This window comes from Panthera onca, chromosome B4, assembly GCF_046562875.1.
Source record: "Panthera onca isolate mPanOnc1 chromosome B4, mPanOnc1 haplotype 2, whole genome shotgun sequence".
Lineage (NCBI taxonomy): Eukaryota > Metazoa > Chordata > Mammalia > Carnivora > Felidae > Panthera > Panthera onca.
The window spans coordinates 129,825,021-129,848,806 of NC_138345.1; the positions used below are offsets into that span (position 1 = coordinate 129,825,021).

The 23,786-nt window shown below is 52.1% G+C and overlaps 1 protein-coding gene across 9 annotated transcripts; it reads right to left on the minus strand.

Annotated features, from left to right (window-relative positions):
- Positions 1-6,978: 6,978 nt before the first annotated feature.
- Positions 6,979-20,503, minus strand: LOC132693796 (apolipoprotein L2). 9 transcript variants are annotated; one of them, XM_081796250.1, is made up of 7 exons: positions 20,250-20,503; positions 20,047-20,151; positions 19,618-19,730; positions 13,046-13,088; positions 12,756-12,862; positions 11,705-11,879; positions 6,979-8,137 (listed from the first exon to the last, which is right to left on the minus strand). In XM_081796250.1, the coding sequence occupies exons 6-7, from the start codon at positions 11,815-11,817 to the stop codon at positions 7,279-7,281; spliced, it is 972 nt and encodes a 323-aa protein (XP_081652376.1). In that variant the 5' UTR covers positions 11,818-11,879; positions 12,756-12,862; positions 13,046-13,088; positions 19,618-19,730; positions 20,047-20,151; positions 20,250-20,503; the 3' UTR covers positions 6,979-7,278. The 9 variants fall into 9 exon arrangements, with proteins under 9 accessions (XP_081652376.1, XP_081652377.1, XP_081652379.1 ...); XM_081796251.1 differs by having other exon boundaries at positions 19,618-20,151; positions 20,355-20,503; XM_081796253.1 differs by having other exon boundaries at positions 11,705-11,825; positions 19,618-20,151.
- Positions 20,504-23,786: the final 3,283 nt, after the last annotated feature.

The window sequence follows — 23,786 nt, forward strand, 5'->3', positions numbered from 1 at the left end:
TAAAAATTCTGAGAACTCAGTAATAAGAATACAACTCGAGTTTTAAAACGGGCAATAGATTTAAACAGACACTTCACCAAAGAAGATAGATGAATGGTTCACAGGCACATGATAAGATCACCGACATCATTATTATCAGGGAAATGCAGATGAAAACATCAGGGAGGCACCGCGACACTCCCATCAGAACGGCTAAAATGGAAAAGACTACCAATTCCAAGGACTGGCAAGGATATGGAGCAACCCACGCTGTCATGAACTACTGAGGAGAGCCTGAGATGTACGACCACTTTGGAAAACTACTTGGCACGTTCTCCAAAAGGTAAACATTCACCTACCATACGACACAGCCATTTCACTCTTAGCACGTACCCTGGAAAAACGCAAGCATGCCCATCCAAGAGTAGGACAAAGCAGCCTTGTTCACAATGGCCTCATGTTAGATACAACCCCGGGGGGGGTGGGGGGTGCGGCGCCTGGCTGGCTCTTTCAGTGGAGCGTGTGACTCTTAATCTCAGGGTCATGAGTTCGAGCCCCACGTTGGGCATAGAGATGATTTAAAAAGAGAACCTTGAAAAGAACAACAGAACAGAATAGAAAAGAATGCAAATGTCTGTGAACAGGGTAAACAAAATGTGGTATATCCATACGCATCACTCATCAGTTTTAAAACATGAACTGCGATACACACAACGATGCGAGTGAATCTCAAAAGCATTACGCTGGGAAAGAGAGTATGTACAAATATATACTACATTATTCCATTTATATACAATTCCAGGAAACGCTATGTAATTCTATTTATATACAATTCTAGGAAATTCTCTCTGCATAGTATTTCCACGTTGTACATGCAATTTATATACGTCACTATAGCGACAAAATACCAATCGGGGGTTGCCTGGGGCTGGGAGAGAAATGGGCTGGAAATAGGGATCTTTTGGGATCATACATGTGTTCTGTATCGTGATGGTGTTTAAAGCTTCAGCTGTTAAAATTCTTTTTAATTTTCTGAATAATACGCTTTTTTTTTCAGTTCAACCGTCATTTTTTATTTGTCCTTTATTGTATTGTATGTATGTATTTATTTATTTAATGGAATTTATTGTCGAGTTGGCTAGCATACGGTGTTTACGGTATGCTCTTGGTTTTGGGGGCAGATTCCCATGATTCGTCGCTCACATACAACACCCAGTGCTCATCCCAACAAGTGCCCTCCTCAATGCTCATCGCCCATTTCCCGCCCCCCCCATCAACCCTCAGTTTGTTCTCTGTATTTAAAGAGCCTCTTATGGTTTGCCTCCCTCTCCGTTTGTAACTAGTTTTCCCCTTCCCTTCCCCCATGGTCTTCTGTTAAGTTTCTCAAGACCCACATGTGAGTGAAAACATATGAAATCTATCTTTCTCTGCCTGACTTATTTCACTCAGCATAATACCCTCCAGTTCCATCCACGTTGCTGCAAATGGCAGTATTTCATTCTTTCTCATTGCCAAGTAGTATTCCATTATATATAAACCACATCTTCTTTATCCATTCGTCAGTTGATGGACATTTGGGCTCTTTCCATAATGTGGCTGTTATTGAAAGCGCTGCTATAAACATTGGGGTACATGTACCCCTATGCATCAGCACTCCTGTATCCTTTGGATAAGTTCCTAGCAGTGCTATTGCTGGGTTGTAGGGTAGTTCTATTTTTAATTCTTGAGTTGTGCACTTGAGTTGGATGTAGTTTGTCATATGTACAAATTTACCTCGATTCTGTTGACAAGAAGCAAGCCGAGCCAGCCCTCTTTCTGTTACACGCATTGCATTTGGGTCCGACAGCATCCACGGCCACATCTCCAGCAGCCGGGGAGTGCAGAGAGCGGCCCAGGTCCCTGCAGCAGGAAGGGACGCTCATGGAGCAGCTGATGAGAATATGCTGTGCCAAGGTCATGCCAGAGGAAGCCCATGGGATTGTGGGAGCCCAGAAGAGGAGCGTTAGAATCCCCACCGAGGGTCTGAGGAGCTGAGGGAGTCGTGAAGGATAAGCAGGAGGCGGCCAGGTGAAGGAGGACCAGGCGTGTAAACTGGCAGACGGTTGGGCACTAGCCGAGGAACAGAGGAGGAACATCCCAGGAGATGTGGGGGAAGCTACCAGCATTTCAGGGGTGCTGGAGCACAAGGGCTGAGGGAGGGGCAGGGACGGAATGAACACGGAGAGGCCATGTCTGGGAGCCCCCCTCCCCCTCCTGCACTGTGCCCACGTGAGTGCCCCATTGGTTCCTGAGCTCCAGAGAGGATGGGACCTTGTCTGATCTTTATGTCCCCAGAACGTTGCAAGTGCCAGGCGCACAGAAGGGGAGGGTATCAATGAGTGTTCAACAAATGACTGATGGAATGAAGGAATGAATGAATGAATGGCAGGGGGGACTGGCCTTTCAGGTCCACTTCTTCAGCCACATAAAAACGTCTTGCCCGGGGCACCTGGGTGGCTCAGTCGGTTGAGCATCCAACTTCGGCTCGGGTCATGACTTCATGATTTGTGGGATCGAGCCCCACGTCAGGCTCTGCACTGACAATTTGGAGCCTGCTTCAGATTCTCTCTCTGCCCCTCCCCTGCTCACTGCCTCTCTCTCTTTCTCTCTCTCAAAAATAAATAAACATTAAAACAAACAAACAAAAAAGTCCTGCCAACATTGACACCAAAGGTCACTCCTTAGGTTCTACTGGGGACAATGCTTTCTCCTCATTCTTTTCTTTTTTTCTTTTCTTTTCTTTTCTTTTCTTTTCCTTTCCTTTTCTCATTCCTTTCCTTTTCTTTCTTTCCTTTCCTTTTCTTTTATTAAATTTGAGAGAGAGAGCACATGTGCAATAGGGGGAGAAGGGCAGAGGGAGAGAGAGAGACTGAGAGAGAGAGAGAGAGAGAGAGAGAGAGAGAGAATCTTAAGCAGGTTCCACACTCAGCACAGAGCCCGATGTGGGGCTCAATCCCACGACCCTGGGATCAATGACCTGAGCCGAAATCAAGAGTCAGACACTCAACCGCCACCCAGGTCCCCTCTCCTCATTCTTTCTGTCATTGGCTAGACAGCTCTGTAACCCCGGGGACAGATGTGGCCATGGGAGGGGTGCAGGCCCCATTGGGACACCTTTTCAACATTCACGTGAGCTAAGGCTCCGGCAGACTGGATGAACACGAGGATAACTCAGAAGAGACCAGTAGGCTGTGGAACTCAAATTCAAGGTGTAGCAAAGGGGGAGAGGGTAGGACTCTAGTCAGGAGGCCAGCACACCCCATCGGCGGCCCTTTCCCCAAGTCACACATCTTTGGGCCTTTGAGTTTCCAGGCGTTGGGTGACCCATGCGACTGCTGTGGTAACATTCCTTCCAGTAACCTCTCCTCCATGTGGAGGTGAGACAAGCCTCGGACACCCTCCGTGGCTCCTCTTTGGCCCCTGGTCTCATTTCATACAGGCCCAGGGATCACCTTATCTGGTTTCTTAAGGTGGTCCAGCTCCTTCTCAAGCCTGGGTAGTGTCGGCCCTGTTTTCTGGGTCAGAGCGCCCTCCTTCCTTGTAGTTCAGGGTGTAGGCCCCGGTTTCCCATTGTTCGCATGCCTCTGGCGTCCACCACACAGGGCCCACCACACTGGAGACAGGAAGCCAAGAAGTTCTGGATCTACCAGTAGCTTCTGTCATGGAAACAAATCTGGCCCCTCACTTCCCGGAGCCGGGCGATTCTGTCGGTGAGTTCATCTGCCACCAGCCTAACACCCAACTCGGACCCAAACACCGCCCATGATTCCCACGCCCAGCCCCTTGAGTGTGTCCCAACCTCCCTGACCGCTGTCCCTCTGACATCCCAGCGTCCCCCTGCCTTTGCTTCTCAAGGTGCAGACTCACTTCCCCAGCTATGTCCTTGTCACCATGAAACTCACGAATTCACTTCTGAAACACTCCATTCTGATCTCCCTACTCAAATCTGCTTGGAGCTTAGCCTTCCCTCCGTGGTTCTTATCAAACCCTCATCTCTAGCCTTGCAAAGTGCCTTTGGCCATTTTCTCTATCTCTTCTCCCTCATGGGGGTTAGTGTCCCCTTCATCCTCTCTGGACCCCGCCCCTTCCAAGATTTAGCAGCAATTCGACACCGCTGTCTTTCCTGATCCCAGCTCAAGAGCCCTCCGAGGGGCCAGCTGGATTTCTGCCTGTTGCGTCTGTCCAGCCTGCTGTGTACCCTTCGGCCTTTCTCCCCGCGGGTTCAGCTCAATTAACACATCATCTTTCGATGTGCCAGGATTAGACGTTCCCAGCATTCGCATTCTGATGACAAGTACAAACTCTGTCTTCTAAACCAGTCTCCTGACCCTCTGAGCCACCAGATGCTTACATATGAACCTTTCAAATTCTTAGCTGCTGGGTTTTTAACAATCCCACTGAGATTTTTTCGCTACTTGAAGGATAGTGGAGACGTCACAGCATCTGAAGGATCAGGGCCCCCAGCCCCCGGGGTTGGTTCACTGATACAACCCTGGGGTCCACTGTCCTGCGGCTGAGGCAGACACCAGGAACTCTCCACATCCACGGTCACTGTATGATGGGGAAGGACAGTCACTGTGTCCTATGATCTTTCATCTCAGAGGCTGGCCCCACCCAGTTCCTTCCCTGTTGGCGGATGACATTCAATGAAAACAAAGAACAGGGGCCTCTGGGTTGAGCATCTGACTCTTGGTTTCAGCTCAAGTCATGATCTTGGTTTCAGCTCAGTCGGTTGAGCATCTGACTCTTGGTTTCAGCTCAGGTCATGATCTCACGGTTCGTGAGTTCGAGCCCCACATCGGGCTCTGTGCTGACGGCGTGGGCCTGCTTGGGATTCCCTCCCTCCCTCTCTGCGCCTCCCTTGTTCTCGCTTCCAAAAAATAAATAAACTCATAAAAACATTTTTTCAAAGAATACCAAGAACAGAATTTGTGGTGGCTGATCTGTTGCTCCTGGCCATACCCAATGCTAACCATCCGAAGGCGTCAAACCTCATGCCTTGAGTGCTCTCTACCTCTTGGGGAACACAGCAGAGGGGTTGCACGTCACAGTTCTGGTCTGTAACGGGATGAATGAAGGGCGGTGAGGAAAATAACAGGCCGCGGAGCCAAGAATTATTCCACTCGCCAAAGATTAGGAAGCCTGAAATAGCAATACCACTTGTTTTGAGTAGAGCCTTAGATAATTGGACAAGGCACAACAGGCACATGGAAAGACATCAAGGGCTAGGTTACTTAACGTTGGGGAAATACCTGGCGAATCCTTCTGTTTAACCCCCATGCAGAAAATCACTGGTAATGAGTCCTGGGTGACAGCTAGACCAGAATGCTCGGCGAAGTGTTTTGCACCTTCCCCTAGAATCTGATGGCTGGGCTGGTGAACCCATAGGACTGCCATTTATCCGACCAGCCACACGACAAGCATGGCCGGAGTTTCCTCCCTTCCACCCTGCTGGGAGAGAACTGGAACAAGGTAGTTCTGGGAAGAAGGGATGTCAGGTGGGGTCTGGGAAAGAAAGAAGAGAGAGAGAATCGCCATGATTCCTTGGTGGGGAAGGGAAGGCCTTGACATGCTTGACATTCCATGAGGGAGGGAGGGAGGAGGAAGTCGGTGGGGTTCAAGACTCGGCCCTCCTGCCCACTAGAGAAACACGGTCATCTATCACTCAATCCCAGGTTCTGGACACCAGCTGAGGAAAACGCCTGTGCTCAGTCCAAAGCCCGATGTGGACAAGCTCCCCCTGGGTGTCCCAGTGGGGCCTGCAGCGTGCTGAGGTCTGAGGAAAAAGCAATGGAGGACTTGCTCCCTGAGAGCCCAGAAGACAAGCCCATGGGGAAGGGAAGTCCAGAGCCCAGGTGAGCCTCTCGATGAACACAACAGAGGCCTGCTGTATCAGTCCACATTTATTGAAGTAGCTTATAGAACACAAGACTGGGAGAGCCACATGAATCTGAAATTCCATCTTGCCGGGCGCCTGGGTGGCTCAGTCGGTTAAGCATCCGACTTCAGCTCAGGTCATGATCCCGTGGTTTGTGAGTTCAAGCCCTGTGTCGGGCTCTGTGGTGACAGCTCAGAGCCCGCAACCTGCTTTGGATTCTGTGTCTCCCTCAATCTCTGCCCCTCCCCCGCTCACACTCTGTCTCTCTCTCTCTAAACTAAAAAAAAAATTTTTGAAATACCACCTTGCCGAGTACTGTCCCCCACCCCCCCAGACGATGAGGAAACTGAGGCTCAGAGAGGCGATGTCTCTTGGCCCCAAGGTGCTTGATCTCCTCGACCTGTGGCAAGATTCCTCGACCTGTTGCTGGCGTCTTTCGCTTTTCTTCCCTTTTTTGTTTTTTGTTTTTTCCCCAAATCAACCACTATTCCAACTCAGCCTTTGGACCTTCATCGGTGTCTCGGTGTGCCCTGGTCCCTAAGAGCAGCAGCAACTTGCCAAACGTTTCCCCCACCCCACTGCCATCGTCCCCACCGCCAGCACTGCGGCCAGCATCCTTGTCGCGGCCACCAACCGTCACGAGGAAGTCGCCGTCTACCTAAGGTGAGCCTGCTGGAAGATGAAGGTGGGTCGAGACAGGAAAGGTAGGGCTGGAGTCCCCTCAGCAAGGGGGGAGTCCGTCCTCGCTGGCATGTCCCTCAAACCATGGGGAGGGTCAACAGAGAGGCACTTCTCCATACGCCAACAATTCTAACTGTAGTATTCCTGGCCTTCCCACGGCTTGTTCCTCCACATCTCTCTTGAGCCATGTCCTCCGTGTCCTCTTTGGTCCATCCCCCTCACTCTCTAGCCCCCTCCCTCCTTCTTCCAGCTTCCGCCTGCCTTCCTTCTCTTTGACGCCCCTGTCATTGGCATTAATCCCTCCCCCCCCCCCCGCCGTGTGCAGCTACAGAAATGCCAAGCTCCTTTACACCACATTCCAAAATTTTTTTAATTTTTTTTAAGTTTATTTATTTATTTTGAGAGAGAGAGAGAGAGAGAGTGAGCAGGGCAGGGGCAGAGAGAGGGAGAGAGAGAGAGAATCCCAAGCAGCCTCCGCTGTCATTGAGGAGCCCCAACGCACTGTCAGGGATCGAACCCGCGGACTGTGAGATGGTGACCTGGGCTGAAACCAAGAGTCAGATGCGTAACTGACTGAGCCACCCAAGCGCCCCTCAAAAACTTTATTTGGCCCCCTCTTCCCCTCTCATGAGGTACCTCCATGCCTTTGTCCCGCACATGACCCTGCTCCCTGCCCTGCTCGGAGGTCACGGGGCCGGGCCCTACTTTAGACTTTCATACATCCGGTTGAGCTCCTTCAACTTGCTCTCTAGCAACTGGGCCTGCTGTCTCAGCCTTTCAGCCGACTCTGCCTTTGCCCCCTGATGCAGGTGTTTTGATTCTTCCACAAGGTTGGCCACATCCACCAGAAGGGAGGTGCTCACGGTGGCCACATCCATGATCCGGGCTCCTCTGATCATTGCCAGAACAGTGCCTCCAAAAACTTTCTTCACTCGCTTGTCACTTCGAACTGAGACTCTCCCAGCTGTCATGAACCTCTTGGCACAGGCTGCTAGGTGAGGACCGGCTTTGGCCAGCCTGATGGCACGAACATTCTTTCCAATGTTTCGCAGGACTCGCACGAAGCTGTTTGTTACGGAAAACATTCGGGGTGTGTTCTGACACCGAGCCTTTGCAATGGTCTCCCCTCTGTTATCGCCAGCTGATGCCAGGCGACGGGCTTTGGCTTCCGCGGACAACGTGCTCGAGTGCTCCACAATGCTGCTGGACACAGTGGTCACAGCAGATGCTGTTCCCAGCGCCACCCCCGTTGCAAAGAGTGACAGACTGATCCCTGATGTCACAGGTGCCAGACCCAGGCCCAGGATGGTCAGGACCCGAGACACCACGCTGGTGGATCCGGCCACGATGTTGGAGATGGTGCAGCCCCTGTGTACCTTGTCAACCTTGTCCGCCAGCTTGTGGAGCTTTTGTATTTGCCCCTTAAGCTCCCGTTTCAACCGGGGATACTCGTTCAAAAACCTCTCCTCCAGGTGGTCTCTTTGGATCCTCTCTCTGCCCTCCATGCACAGGTCTGCCTCCAGCTCACACAGACCTGCGTATAGCACATCTGCCTCCTCCCTGGAAAGGTGAAGGTCAAGCGATTAGGAAAAGCTTAGCTGTCAAGTGGGCTTGATTCGATCTTTCCCGCATCGACCGCAGAACGTGCACTACAAATCAAATGGACAAGAGTTTGACAGATGCGAAGAATGTTTCTTGCCATGTGACACACGTTCTGTACCTTGCTCGTGCTCCGTAACACATACTCAGCCAGGGAATGAATACGTGCTCCTCTTCAGATGCTCTAAGTGGGAGGCGTGTTTTTAAGGGTATTTATTTATTTACTTCGAGGGGCGGGTGGGGGGAAGGAGGAGCAGAGAGAGAGGGAAAGAAAGAATCCCAAGGAGGGTCTGGGCCGTTGAGATCACGACCTGAGCCCAAATCAAGAGTCAGACGCTCAACCGACGGAGCCGCCCGGGCGCCCCAACTGGTAGGTATTCAGGAAAGATGGCTTCTCGCTCAAGGGCAGGTCAACACTCTCAGCGCCACAGTGTTTGTAGATGAACAAAGGGAAGTGGCATTGGAGCAGAAAAACCTTCGTTCGGAGAAGCTTAGTGTGTACGGAAGGATGAACCTTACCCACAGAGAGGTCTGCCTTCTGCCCTTGGCTACTGGGAAGTGACCTCTAGGCCCCTGCCTGGAATGGTAAGGGTCCTAGAAGGATAGGACTGTCTTCCTTTGCCTGGGCCTTTGGCCTGACATCGCGACGTACGATGGGGGCTTTGGGTCATGTGCTATGGGTTCTGACCTACGGAGGCACTAGAAACTAAAGGCATGGGTGTGACCTCAAGGAGGGGCTGGAGATGACAGACAGGTCAGCCATGCAGCGAATGTCATTGGGCCCCCATAAAACTCTAAAAGACTCTCTCCTTGATCTTCTAGGCCCTCTTTTTGACTAGGTGCAGTGCCTGTGTAGCCTGTCGACCTTGGCCTTCTGTGTCCTGTCCGTGACAGCCTATAGTGCCCGGGCTTCGCAAGAACCCTGTTAGGTCAGTTTAATGAGAATCTTCCCACTCTTGATAACGGATCACCTTTGATATCTGATCGAATCCCACCTTTGATGTGGAAGCTCTTTTTTCTTTTAAGTTTATTTATTTACTTTGAGTGTGAGAGAGAGCACAAGCAGAGGAGGGCAAGAGACAGAGGAAGAGAGAGAGAGAATCTCAAGCGGGCGCCTCGCTGTCAGTGCAGAGCCCAGCACGGGGCTCGATCTCGCGAACCGCGAGATCGTGACCTGAGCTGAAATCAAGAGTCGGACGCTTTCCCGACTGAGCCACCCGGGCGTCCCTGATGTGGAAGCTCTTGACTTGCCTTCAGCAAGAACCCTGCTGGGTCAGTTTAGCAAGCGTCGTCCACCTTCTTCTCTTAGTGATTTCTCATCCGCCGCCCCCGCCCCGCTCCTCGGCTATAAATCCCCAGCTCTGTATCCGGAGCAGAGCCTGATCTCCCTTCTATGGCCACAGCCCTGAATTAAGTCGTCTTTTTAATCAACGTCAAAGTGTTTTGTCTCACAGTGTGAGCTTCCCTGGTGGGCCATGCTCCATTTGCACTGTCACAGATTGAACTCAGGACGGTCACGCGTCCGGAGGAGGACAACGGAAGCTTCGCATCTGAAACCCTCCCAGACCCTTCCCCATGCGTCTCTCCCCGTGGCCATCTGCATCCTTGCCTGGAAGACAGCGTGACTGAGTGTGACAGCTCTCAGTGCGCTCTGTGAACACTTTCAGGGAATCATCCAACCTCACGGCGGTTTGAGGACCACGGCCCAGTGACTGCCCCAACTGACTGAGAAGCAGGACGTCCGTTACCCTGGTTCCCCCCCAGACTCTTCCAGTTCACGTCGTTGACTCCCGACCCACCACCCAGCACCCCCAACCTCTCAGGTGTCATCAGCCTCACACCTTAGCTGGTGACAGCTTCGTCGGCATGCACACCAACGCTATGTGCAACTTTTATGAAATTGCTTAAAGATACGAGAGACTTGGAGAGCCATCTGTGTGAAACCCTAAGCCTGAAAAGACCGCATTTGGACAAGCTGGTGGAAGAAGTACTTTCCCCTCTGGTGGGGACTTGTGCGTCTCCCCAGAATTGAGTACAGAATTAGCAGCTGCCCCCTGTGATGCCACTAGTTGTCACAGAGTCACATTGGCTCCCACTGGTCTGGGGCTGCTCTACGTAGAAGAGGATAGGGGCACCTGGGTGGCTGAGTCGGGCAGGCATCCGACTTCGGCTCAGGTCATGATCTCGCAGTTCATGAGTTCGAGCCCCACATCGGGCTCTGTGCTGACAGCTCGGAGCCTGGAGCTTGCTTCGGATTCTGTGTCCCCCTCTCTCTCTGCCCCTCCCCTGCTCATGCTGTCACTCTGTCTCTCAAAAGTAAACATTAAAAAAATTTTGTAAGAAGAGGAGAGGCTTCCAAATGGTGGTCAAGACCCCCCCAGCTCCCAGGCAAAGTATGGAGGAGACAACACCCCTCCCCGCCATGGCCCTGCATGCCTAGTGGTGAGGAGATTAAAGAAGGAAGGGAACAAATGTCCCCTCTCCCTCTCCCAGGACCTCGAGTTTTGTGCCGAGAGCTTCACTCAGTCCTAGCCTTGCTGCCCAAGTTTACCTAGTCCTCCAACCTAGACATCCTCTTGTCCATCCCGGCCTTTGGACAAGACGATTGCCCTTGGGCCCCCACCTTTGACCTTGCAGTTCATGCTAAGGCCTTCGCCATAATCTTATCAGGTTGAGTTACTGTTTACATTGAACAAATGACTAATAGACTACACACCCAGAAACACAGGGCTGGACAGAGATAGAGTCTGGATCCAACACAGCTTGGTCCAACTCCACTCCAGTCTTTCCACCTCGTGGGCCAGCAGGATCCTGCGGTATTCATACAACTCCTTAGATGGGGAGGGAAGGCTTTAGTCCAAATGCCCAGGGGCACAGACTGCTACGTCAGCGTTCTTCGGACTGGTCCCTCATCTCCAGGAAGAAGACCCTTGGCCCCTGTCTCTTCATGGCAATCTTCTAAAAAGTTAACATTGAGGCCCCTGGGTGGCTCGGTCGGTTGAGTGTCCAACTCTTGATTTCGGCTCAGGTCATGATTTCATGGTTCATGAGTTCGAGCCCTGAGTCGGGCTCTGGGCTGACAATGTGGAGCCTGCTTGGGATTCTCCCTCTCTCTCTCCCTCTCTCTCCCTCTTTTTCTCTGCCCCTTCCCCAGTTGTGCTGTCTCTGTCTCTCTCTCAAAATAAACAAGCTTAAAAAAAATAAAAAGTTAACATTGATTGAGCACCTACTATGTGTCGGTGACGATGCCAAGCCCTTTACGTACATTATCTTGGTTTCTCCCCGATAAAATTGAACAGATGAAGAAACCAAGGCAGAGATAGGTCTGCTTTAGGTTCAGGCCCAAGGTCACCTAACTTGCCCTCTGCAGGTCTCATCTCTTCTCAACCCGAGGCCATTCCCTGCCAGCGAATGCCATGGGAGACATACTCCTCACGGATTGTTGAGAAGGAGCACACTCAACCCCAGCCCGAGGATACTGCCACGCGGAGATCTGGGGACCACCTTGGGGCATCCCCGGGGGGTTACCTGGACAAGTTGGCCTCAGCCATGAAGCTCTCCCAGGCTTCATGGTCAGTCAGCAGGAGATGTAGTTCATCCCAGCTCACTGAGTCCTGGAAATACTCAATGATATCCTCCATATCGCTCTCTGGATGGGGAAAAAAAAGAAAAAAGTGAAGAGTTGTTTTGTTTTTTCTTCTTCCTGCTTCGCTAAGGGAGAGAGGAAACCGGGGCTTAGCTGGAGGGAACCCACAACACTAAATCTGTGTATTCACTGCCAGCCGGCCTAGGCAGGGGTATTGAGGTGAATACCCTCAGGCCTCGCCTCAGCTTTCACATCTGATATGTCGGGGGCTTATTCCTGAGACAGGGGCAGGTGGCAGCCTGGGGGTGCTGGGGGAGGGGAGGTTTCCACCTGGAGCTGACAGGGTCCGTGTAGAGGGGACAGCAACGAAACTCGGGGCCAGCATACCGTGTGGCAGGTCCCGGCCCAGACCACATACACACATTATATTTGATCGTTACAACAACAGAAGGGAATATTCTCATTTTACAGGTGAGGTTAGGCAAGGTACCCCGGGTCACACAGGTGGGAGATGGCCAAGGCCACCCTGGGGTCCAGTTCAGTGGCCCACCATCCCTCGCGGACCAGCAGTCAGGCCGGCCGCAGGGCGAGAGCTGGAGGGAATGGCTTGGTAAAGCCCCACAGTCGTCCCCAGCCGGGCTGGACAGGTCAAGAGGGCAGGAGAAGCCTCCAAGGTGACTAGTTCAGGACTCCTTCCTTCTCTCCTTCCCCCCTGCTGTCCCCCACCTCCTGTGGGCTGACCCGGCCTCACTTCTGGGTCATTGGATGGGCGGCAGGGGGAGGGAGGAAGTGAGCACCTTTGCCATGACTCTGAGAAGAGGACAGGAGGGAGGGGCCCCTATGGACTCCCGGACCAAGGGTGGGGGCTCCCCCTTGGTCCCTCTTGAAGGGCCCAGGACACTCATCAGTCCCCTTCAAGGGACTGATTCCGCTGTGGGTTAACTCAGCTGGAGGCACTCCCCCAATTCCGGGAATCATCTGGAAGGTGACTACCTGGGCAGAGCCCACGGGCTTCTTGGGTATGGTGCAAGCAGTGGGATCTCAGACTTTTCCCCCCAGCTTGCGTCTGCGTCCCGGTCGGAAGGAGGGGTCGCTTCACCCTTGAGAAAGAGAGAACAAATTGTGTGGTCAAGTGTGAGCCAGCGGTGACCACAGGGAGCAGCAAGGGGCCAGGTCCCCGGTGGTTCCCTCTGGGAAGGTCACAAATGCCAAAATGGACTTAACCTGATATGTCTGTCTGTCTCCTGGCCTCTACTGGCTGCTATTTAAGGAAGGTTACTCACCTCACTCCAGCTTGTTCCCAAGCCAGGTCACAGTCCTGCTGTCCTGTTGGGGCACAAGGAGAAGACAATCAGAGAGGGAGACTGCCATCTGAGAAGCTATAGAGGCAATAAAACCAAACACAGAAGAAAAGATGGGACGGAATGTTCTAGAAGTTACTCGAGGTCAGGCACATCTGTGTTTATTAACTGACGATAGCTAATGTGGATCAAGTATCTAGGAGGGGCAGGGCTCCTTATGGTTCCCTCACTGATTAGTCACACACACTCCATGAGGTGGGTGCTCTTGGGGTTGCCATCTTATTTGAAGGTTTGGGGCTCCTGGGTGGCTCAGTCGGTTGAGCGTCCGACTTCGGCTCAGGTCATGATCTCGCGGTCTGTGGGTTCAAGCCCCGCATCGGGCTCTGTGCTGACGGCTCTGAGCCTGGAGCCTTGCTTCGGATTCTGTGTCTCCCTCTCTCTCTGCCCCTCCCCCGCTCACATGCATGTGCTCTCTCTTTATCTCTCTCTCTTTCAAAAATAAATAAAACGTTAAAAAAAAAAGTGGGATGATAACATGAGTTAAACTAGAATAGAGTGAACTCTAACCTTCAACAGATATATTTCCTAGCAATATGTCACCCACTCACATAGGCACCCATGGGTGTTTCTTACTCAAAGGTAGTAAGACTCCTTGGGGGAAAACTGAATTCCTGGATTCCATGGGTCTGCAATGTCCACACTCCAGGGGGCAAGGATGATTTCGGGGAGGTTCAGGGCCGTGCTCAACAGGGCACCCATGGGGAAGTCCCAACAAATTACATCTAATAATAATAATAATAATAGATAATGATCATTATGATCATGTTTAATTGGGCCAGGCTGAGTCAGTGAAAAGCCATGAGTTCCTAATAATATTCAAATGAGGGCAAATGAGACAAAATATACGAAAAAAAGGTAGCTATAAAGGTGAAAAAAGGTAGTTATAATTAATAAGAAAGGGAGTCTTAATATATATGGGCATTTTGGGGGCATCTGGGTGGCTCAGTCAGCTGGTTGAGCAGCTGACTTTGGCTCAGGAAGGAAAGGCCAGGAGGCACCTGCATGGCTCAGTCAGTTAAGCATCTGACTCTTGATCTCGGCTCAGGTCATGATCATGGTTCATGAGTTCGAGCCCCGCGTCAGGCTCCGCACTGACAGTGTGCGGCCCGCTTAGGATTCTCTCTCTTGATCCCTCCTCTCTGCCCCTCTGCCATTAGAGCTTTCTCTCTCAAAATAAATAAACTTAAAAAATGCATATATACCTATGAGCATTTTCCCCCTTCTATTTATTATATGATTGTGATAAGGGACTGAGAAAGAAAACCACAAGAGGCCCTGACATTGGCTGGCTAGCCTGGCACTCCCTCCAGGTAATATTCCCTCCCTTGGCTAAAAAGAATGACTGTTACTTCTTTAGCAAGTTGTGTCCTTGTTCTGTTCTCTCCCTTTTTTTTTTATGCATTTTTGTTTCAGCATAGAGTCCAACATGGGACTGGGTCTCATAAACCATGAGATTCATCATGGCCTGAGCTGAAATCAAGAGTCAGATGCTTAACTAAAAGGCAACCGATGGAATGGGAGAAGATATTTGCAAACGACATATCAAATAAAGGGTGAGTATCCAAAATCTGTAAAGAACTTATCAAACTCAACACGCAAAAACCAAATAATCCAGTGAAGAAATGGGCAAAAGACATGAATAGACACTTCTCCAAAGAAGACATCCTGATGGCCAACCGACACAGGAAAAAATGCTCAATGTCACTCCTCATCAGGGAAATACAAATCACAACCACAATGAGATACCACCTCACACCTGTCAGAATGGCTAAAAGTCAACAACTCAGGCAACAACAGATGTTGGCGAGGATGCAGAGAAAGAGGATCTCTTTTGCCCTGTTGGTAGGAGTGCAAGTTGGTGCAGCCACTCTGGAAAACAGTATGGAGGTTCATCAAAAAACTAAAGATAGAACTACCCTACGACCCAGCAATTGCACTACTAGGCATTTATCCAAGGGACACAGGTGTGCTGTTCCAAAGGGACACATGCACCCCCATGTTTATAGCAGCACTATCGACAATAGCCAAAGTCTGGAAAGAGCCCAAATGTCCATCGATGGATGAATGGATAAAGAAGATGTGGCATATATAGACAATGGGGTATTACTTGGCAATCTGAAAGAATGAAATCTTGCCATTTGCAACTACATGGATGGAACTGGGGGGTATTATGCTAAGCGAAATTAGAGAAAGACAAATATCATATGACTTCACTCATGAGGACTTCAAGACACAGAACAGATGAACATAAGGGAAGGGAAGCAAAAATAATATAAAAACAGGGAGGGGGACAAAACAGAAGAGACTCCTAAATATGGAGAACAAACTGAGGGTTCCTGGAGGGGTTGTGGGAGGGGGGAGGGGCTCCATGAGGAAGGGGGCCCTAAGGAATCGACTCCTGAAATCATTGTTGCACTAGATGCTAACTAACTTGGATGTAAATTAAAAAAAAAAAAAAAAGAGTCAGACGCTTAAGCTTAATCGACTGAGCCAGGCATCGCCCTCTGTCCTCTCCTGGGCTAGATAAGATTACTGAGACACCCATTGATAGAAATGACCCCCCTTTCGGCAGCACGGCACCCCATCTAGAGCGGCCCTGTTTCCTTAAGAGCCTCCCTCAAAGCCCAGATCCTAGAATCAGTTCTAACGCCCTCTTCCTCAACCACAGGAGTGTGCCTGGCGGCTTCAGCCTGAAGGGCACGGAAGGTAAGGGTGTGGACCTACACGGTGGGTATCATGGGTTCTACCGAGGAGGAAAGAACGCACACAGGCAGCTGTCAGGGGATCAAGGCAGGCCCAGCAAGGGTGCGGCCGGCTCCCAGCAGGTATCTTCCTCCGTCCAAACCACTGCTGCCCTGGTCATTTGCTGACACTGATCCATTTCTAGCTACTGATCTTTGCTCTCAGCCTTGATGTTAACGACAAAGCAATGCTCGCGGCCTCTGCTGCTTTCCAGCCCGCCAGTTCCCATGCACCTCCACCTCCTCCCAGGCCACCTGCCTCCCCCTCCACCCTGCTGCCTCTCATGTTGGGGCCTGGACACCAGGTATGTGTTTTCTGGGCGCCTCTGCAGCGACGGGCGACTGTCCGGCCCGGCCTTGGCCAAAACAAGACACAAGGGGAAGTCGGCTTAAGGGGGGCCTGGGGCCTTCCTGCTGCAAGGGACAGGCAGGAGAGGAGATCTAGCTGGCCACCTTCTCCTCCTTCTGCTTTGAATGCTGCATGACCCTGGGAACCCAGGCCGCCAAGTGACATCATGAAGCATGAGCACCAGAGACCAGGAGGACTGCGTGGGTAGACAGAACCAGACCCTGGATGACACCAAACGTTTGCAGATGTGTCTGCACCCTCGGGCTCATCCCTCCCGTCCTGTGCTCTTCTTGGCCTGGCCCTGACCCTTGTCTTGGGTGTCTGCTGGGTTTTGATCCTGGACGTTGCTCCCTCCTGCTTGGTTCGTACGTGGCGGGGCGGGGGGGGGGGGGGGGGTCCTCACTAGCCTGCTGACTGGTCAGTTCCCGGCCAGGTTGTTGGGAGGAGGAGAAGAGAGGGGCCTGTCCCGTGCGACGACGTGGCCCAGACTGGGAGCCCTCCCATCCTCACCAGCTCTAAGCTCTCCAGATGCGGTAGGGCAGAGGTTCTCACCAAAGCGTCTCCCTGCAAGTGGCTACGGGATATCCTCCTCGGGTAGGGAAAGGAGAGGTGAAGACAGCAAGCACCAGGTTCAAACTCCTTAGCCTGGCGCCCCATCCCCCTGTCGCTGCTCCTCCTGTCTTCCTCGTTGCCTTGGTCCAGGCACCCTCACGGACCCCGAGCTTCCTTGCTTCTTTTTTTTTTTTTTTTTTTCCTTTCTCTTTTGAAATTTTTATTTTACGTAGACTCCACGTCCAACGTGGACCTCGAACTCACAACCCCGAGATCAAGAGTCGTTTGCTCTACTGCCCAAGCAGGTCCAATGTTCTGCCCCTTGCTGCTGATTAACCTCAGCCTCCACACCTGTGCTCAGGCTGCTCCCTCCCCCTGGAAAGCCCTTCCCCACCCTCCTTAACTTGTAAACGTTGATCTGTGCTTAGATGCCCCGCTCAAAGGCTCCCTCCTCTGCCTGCTTCTCCCCCGCCCCCGCCCCGTTACTCTCTAGGCTCTCCTTGCCCGTGCTCTGTCCTCTCCGTGGTTCTCTGTATTTTCTCCAGCCTTCTGTTTCCTCCACTCTGAGCACGCAGAGGCCCTGTCTGTTCCCTGCCGCGTTTCCTATTCTGCCCGGGGGCTCCAGGGCGCAGCCAGGCTAAGATCTGGGGTGTAGGAGCCACGGCACACCCCAGTTTCATTCACCGCTGAGTAATTTTCCTTGTTTTTCTTGTCTATCTTGAGGAGAAGCTCTTTCTGGCGGAGAACAAATAAGACTGTGCCTCAGGTTTGATACAAATTACCCTATTGATTTAGTGCGCTTTTGACAGGCCTCTCAGATTTCTGAGAGTTTCCATTCACTTCTTCGTGTCTCCGTACTCCAGCCATAATATTTTTATATGAGGAGACAGAGGAAGAGGAAACCGCAGAAAAACATGGGTGTCCCGATGCCTGAGACCCAGAAGCGCCTTCCAAAGCCTCCCCTCCCCCCAGGGTGGCCAGGCCAGGTGTGGATGTCGGGCCCAGCTCCCTCCAGCCTTAGCCCAATTTTGTTCACTAACGGCTGCCCGTTGGGGGGAAGGGTGGAGGCCGCTTCCTTACTGCTCCTTGGAAATCACACAAAAAAAGCCGTGTTCCTTTGGATTGCAGTGGCAGCCATTAAAGACGTTCTGAAGAAAGAGAAGGAGTGGGAGGAAGGGGGGGGGGGAGGAGGAAGAGGAAGAGGGAGAGGAGGGGGAAGGGGGAGAGAAGTAACATCTGGGAGTAGGAGGAAGAGAAGGAAAAAACCAAAAAGCTTGTACAAACTCAATCAATCAACCCCAACAATGGGACGCCTGGCTGGCTCAGTGACAAGCGTGCGACTCTTGCTCTCGGGCTTGTGAGTGCAAGCCCCACGTTGGGCATAGAGATTACTTAAAAAAAATAACCTCTTTAAAAATCAATCGGTCAGTCCCAACAGAACCTATACGTAAGCTAGAAAGAAAAAGCTACAAATATCCCGGAAGAAATGTTAAACAAAACAATAATGATGTTGAGTTGGGGCTAACTTTTCTAATCAAGATGGAAATCCCAGACCATAAAGGGAAAGGTACAGCTATTTGACCTGCTAAAAATTAAAAATTGCAGGGGCGCTTGGGTGGCTCAGTTTGTTAAGCGTCCCACTCTTGGTTTCAGTTCAGTCATGATCTCACTGTTCATGGGATCGAGTCCCACATCGGGCTCTGCACTGACAACAAGGAACCTGCTTAGAATCCTCTCTTTCCCTCCCTCTCTCTCTCTCTCTCTGCCCCTCCCCTGAGCGCCACACGGTCTCTGACTTTCTCAAAGTAAATAAACATCAAAAAAAAAAAAAAAAAAAAGGAAAATTGCACAGGACACCTTAGGAGACACGACTGATGGATGCTGAGAACAGACAAGAGCGGGCAGGCATGATACGCAAGAGATCCTCCAAATCAACATGAAAACACTGAAGTCAATTTTTTAAAAGATGTGAACAAACAGTCGCCAGGGGAAGGGACTCGCCCAGGGTCACACGGCTCCCGGTGGGCAGGGTGGAAGGGAACACCAGATGTTTGGGGAGAAATGAGATTTTAACGACCATATACTAGGTCTGACTCGGCCTGTGTGAACACACAGGGGTAAGTTCACGCCCCCACAGTCATCCCCAGGAGTCCCCAGCTTGGTGTTTTAAGAGTACAAAGGTGGGACCGTATCACAATGTGGCCCTTGTCACCCCAGCACCGCCTCCCTTCTTGCTGACAGGGGCACCCACGCCTGCCTCTTCTCTTACTGCCCCACAGCACGCGGAACAGAGGGCCCGGTGCGGGGCAGCGGGGGAAGCCCGGACGTCCTGCTCTGTCTCCCGGTCCAGGCACCCTGGGCCAGAAGCTCCCTTTCTGGCCCTCAGTTTCCCCGAAGAGCCTGGCACCGAGCAGGTGGCTCAGAGACACTGTGGGTGACACGAGCTTGAGTCCTTGATCGTTTGCATCTCAGAAGAAATGCTTTGCCAGTCAGGTCACCGCAGGGAGAGGCTCCCACTCACCTGCCCTCCTTCACCTCCTCTGCTTCCTCCAAATTCCCCAAAGGGATGAGCACCCCTGCCCACTCCCCACACCTCCCCCCTCCCCGATATCCACCTCCCTCCTGGGGTCTGCTCAGGTCGCAGGCAGTCTGGAACCTGGGATGAGCAGTGCCCCCTGTTTCGGGGCACGGGGGTGGAGGGGGAGAAGTCAGACAAACCCGGCTTCAAATCCTGGCTATGCCGCTCTTTGGGGCACGACCTTGGGCTAGAAATCCGAGCTAGGATCCCTCTTCCTTCAAGAGCTGTTTGGAGGGTGAGTAGAGGGGCAGGGGTTCCCACCCTCCACACTTACCAAGGAATCATCTTCTGAGCTGAACACCATCGGGCTTTTCTTTAGCCGTGTGGACCCAGTCACCTGCGGTGTGTGTAATTAACACACAACTCCGGGCCCAAATATATATGGGACTGAAAGGGAAACTGAAAGTCTCCACTTCAGAGCCGAGTACCCAGGATGGACACACACAAGCACAGGGCCCGTCCCACCCCCTCAAGTAGGAACCTTAGATCTGACGTTCCAGGTCCTTCTGGCCCCAGCCCTTCCTGCCTTGGGCTTCTGGAAGGAAAACCTGCTGCTGAGGGACCGAGGAACCCTCAGCCAACGACCCCTCGCCCCCGCCCCCACGGGGGTCTGTTCCCAGGCCCCTCCTCTCCTCCCCACCCACCTCCCTTCTGGCATTATCCACCTTCCTATCGCCCGCACTTAGGACGACGCCAGACATACCCGGATGCTCGCTGCATATTTGCCGTTTTGCGGCTCCTTCAATGCCATCCCCGTGTGGCCTCTTGGGTTGGCAGATCCTTCGCCAGGATCACCTGCTTCTACCACCTGGAAAAATCAGGCCTATACTTCAAAGCCCGAATCTAGCATCACCTCCTCTGAGAAGCCCTCCAGCCTCCACGCAGGCAGAGTCCGCTGTCCCCTACCGTACTCCCGTGGCACCGGGGGGAGGAGTCTAAACCCGCGGCACGCATGCCACCCCACCACGGTGTCCGTGTCTCCTCTTTGGATCTAATCAGGTCTCACCAGACCTGTCGCTGATGGCAGGGACAGCCCCAGTGCCCGAGGAGGCCGGTCCTTGGCGGCCGGTGCTGTTTGCAGGACAGGGCTGAGGCCAGGCTGCTGTTTTCTAACCTCTGCTTAGTTCTGCTTGACCAGAGACCTCTTTCTAAACGCAGGACTTGTCCAGGAAGGCGAGTGTCAAGAAATGGAAATGGAAAGCAGGAAGCTAGGCTTCCTCCCTTGTGTGGTTCCGGGGGGACGCATGGACACAGGGCTGGACGGGGCCCGGGGCGGGTGTGAGTTTGCAGATGAGGAAACACGGCTGAGGGGAGAGGGGGTGGCTTTCGTGCAGCAGCTCAGGGCAGGGCGGGGGGAGGGAGCCAAGCTCAAAGGCACTTTGTCACTTCGACCCTTGACACTTGCTTCGAGTTATGTTTTGTCCACCTCTGCTTGTTTCGTGATCTTTTGGTCATTTTTTCTGTAATTCCCCTTCCTCCTGATTCTTCCGCTTGACGGCCAGATAAAAACCACTGTGAGGTACAGAATTCAATGAACTATCCATACACCCGCGGCCTGATTATCTACTGGGGACGCAGAATGGATTCCCGACACGGATGGACTCCACCAACCAGGCTGGGGTTGCAGACGCGTCAAGTGAGGACGCATCTTGTGACTCCAGGGACATGCGCTGAGCCCCCCCCCCCCCTTGGGGACCCTAGAGATCTAGCGACTATAAAATAGGGCTCAACTTGACCCCCAAGATCACAAGAAGAGTCACCCAGGATGACTCCAGTTCCAGAGTGGGGGCGACGGGGGGGGGGGGGGGTTGGGGCAAAATCGTTGGTCAGCAAGCAATTTCAGCCCACTGTGAAGACAATCCCAACTCAGTGGGAAAGGGACCCTGACATTGCTGAGGGAGGTGTCCCCCAGCATCATCTGGTGGAGGCTGGGGGAGTCAGCAGGCGGGCACACAGCTAGCACCCCCACGCAGTCTCTCCATCCCGTGGGGAGGCGGGCTCGGTTCAGCCATGCTGGACGTTATGACTTGTATGTTTCAGTGTACCTGCTGCCGAAGCGAGCACTTGACTCGTATGTTTCAGAGCAGGGACCCCACCTCCTGGTTCTCCCTTTCTCTAGGGACAGTGGCAGGGGGGTGGGGAGTGGGGAGCTGTAAACTGGGCATGTGACAATGGGGACATCTGGAGTCATAGGGTGGCTGGCAGAGACAGACATCTTAGGATTTCAGAGCATGGTGAATGCATCCATGCTGATGGCACCCGGTCACTCGGGGGACGTGGAAGGGGGGCCACGGAAGGGGGGCCACGGGTCTGGGTCACACATTGCAAGGCCGTTAGGACCACGCAGTGGACAAATGCTATTTGCCTTTGCTCACATTGGTGGTAAAATCGGGTGCCAAGTAGCAACTGTCAAATTCAGGAAGGCTTACAACAAAGTATGAAGATGACAATTCAGGGTGCCTGGGTGGCTCAGTCCATTAAGCGGCTGACTTCGGCTCAGGTCATGATCTCGTGGTTCGTGGGTTCGAGCCCCGCGTCGGGCCCTGTGCTGACAGCTCGGAGCCTGGAGGCTGCTTCCGATGCTGTGTCTCCCTCTCTGTCTGCCCCTCTTCCGCTTGCTCTCTCTGTCTCTCTCTCTCTCTCTTAGAAATAAACGCTAAAAGAATTTTTTTTTTTTAATTATAGACGACAAACTCAAAAGCATTGTCTTAATAATTGTATGTTGAAGCCAAGGCAGGTAGATGTGTGGTTAATGTTAATGTGTGTATGAGGTTTAAGAGAATTGGACGCATTCTCAGAGTGAATAAAGCAGCTTTTGGATTCCAGTTGAAAATAGGTAATTGCGTAATCAATGTAGATGAATGATTTCAAGTCGGAAAGTTCTCAGGGTGTTGCAAATAAACTTCAGCCCAGAGGAAGCAGCTTCAAGTTCAGCAGGTCCCCAAACAGGATGAGTAAGCCATGGTGGGTGTGGGGATGGGCTGTGAGAGCCACATCACCAGACATTTCCCAGGTGTGTGTGTGTGTGTGTGTGTGTGTGTGTGTGTTGGGGGGGGGGGGGCGAGAAGCAACCTCTACCCCCAGCAGTCAGGAGACGGAAAAGAAAAACTTCTTGAAGACGTCTTTGCAAAAAGGTGACTTTATTAAAGCATGGGGGCAGGACCCTTGGGCAGAAAGAGCTGCACTGGGGTTGTGAAGGGTAACTCATTATATACCCTCAGGTTGGGAGGGGGTCAGGGATAGAGTATGTTTCTAAGGAATTTTGGAAGCCAGGTTTCCAGGACCTTGAGGGGCTAGCTGTTGCTAGGGAAACACCATTTATCACCATTTAATAAAACCTCAGTCATGAGACCCCCCTCAGATGCATATGGGGGGGCATAAGCTTGGAGCGTGATTGCCAATATATATCCTGGGGCAGTTGACATAAAGAAGTAGACTTACAGGACCCTTGAGGCTGGGACAATGTTAAGCCAAGGTTCTCTTTTGCCCCCAGCAAAGTGTCATCATCAAGGGAGCTGAGCTCCTAGAGGGAGGTCACTCTGCTGGTTTCCAGGACTTGGCAATGGGCTGTAGGCAGTAGGGAAGTTAATTTTTCACTTGCCTTAGTTTCCCACATGGCAAGCACTTAAACCCCTTTCCTTTGTTCTTGGGTAGCCAGGAGTGTCCGAGGAATATCACACAGATCCCATCTGGGGGCGGGGGTGGGTGCTGGCTTGTACTCAGCCTGCCTTATGCTTCCTCCCTGCTGTGGAAAACAGTATGGCGGTTCCTCAAAAATTTACATATAGGTGACCATCTGGCAAAAAAAATTACCACACGACCCCGCACTTCTGCTTGGGGGTATACACACAAAATAACAGAAAGAGAAGTCTCCAAGAGCTATTTGTATTCCCGTGTTCAGAGCAGCATTACAATATCCAAATAGCGGAATATCCAAGGATGGACGGGTGAGAAAAACACGGTCCACCCACACGGTGGGATATTATTCAGCCTTAAAAAGCAAGGAAAGCCGGACACCTGCTGCAACATGGATTGAACCTTGAGGGCATTATGCTCCGGGAATAGGCCAGTCACGAAAGAGAAAGATACTGCACGATTGCGCTTACATGCGGAACTTGGTCACATTCATAAAGACAAAAAGTAGACGGTGGGCGGGCGGCGGGTGGGGGCCAGGGGCTATGGAGGGGGTTGTGGGGAGCGGGCGTTTGAGGGGGCAATGTTTCGGTTCTACAGGATGAAAAGAGCTGTGTGGACCGATGGGTGTTTTGTGTCTGGTCTCGGCCTGATAACCAATGCTGTGGTCGGGACGGCCTTTTGGTTCTCATTAGGACTGCAAGGTGGCCTGCAGCAACGACCAGCAAGAAACTGAAAAAAAAATACGGGTTTATTACTTACCGGACCAGGAACTTGATCAGCACATTTGGGATCACGCAGCAAGTTCAC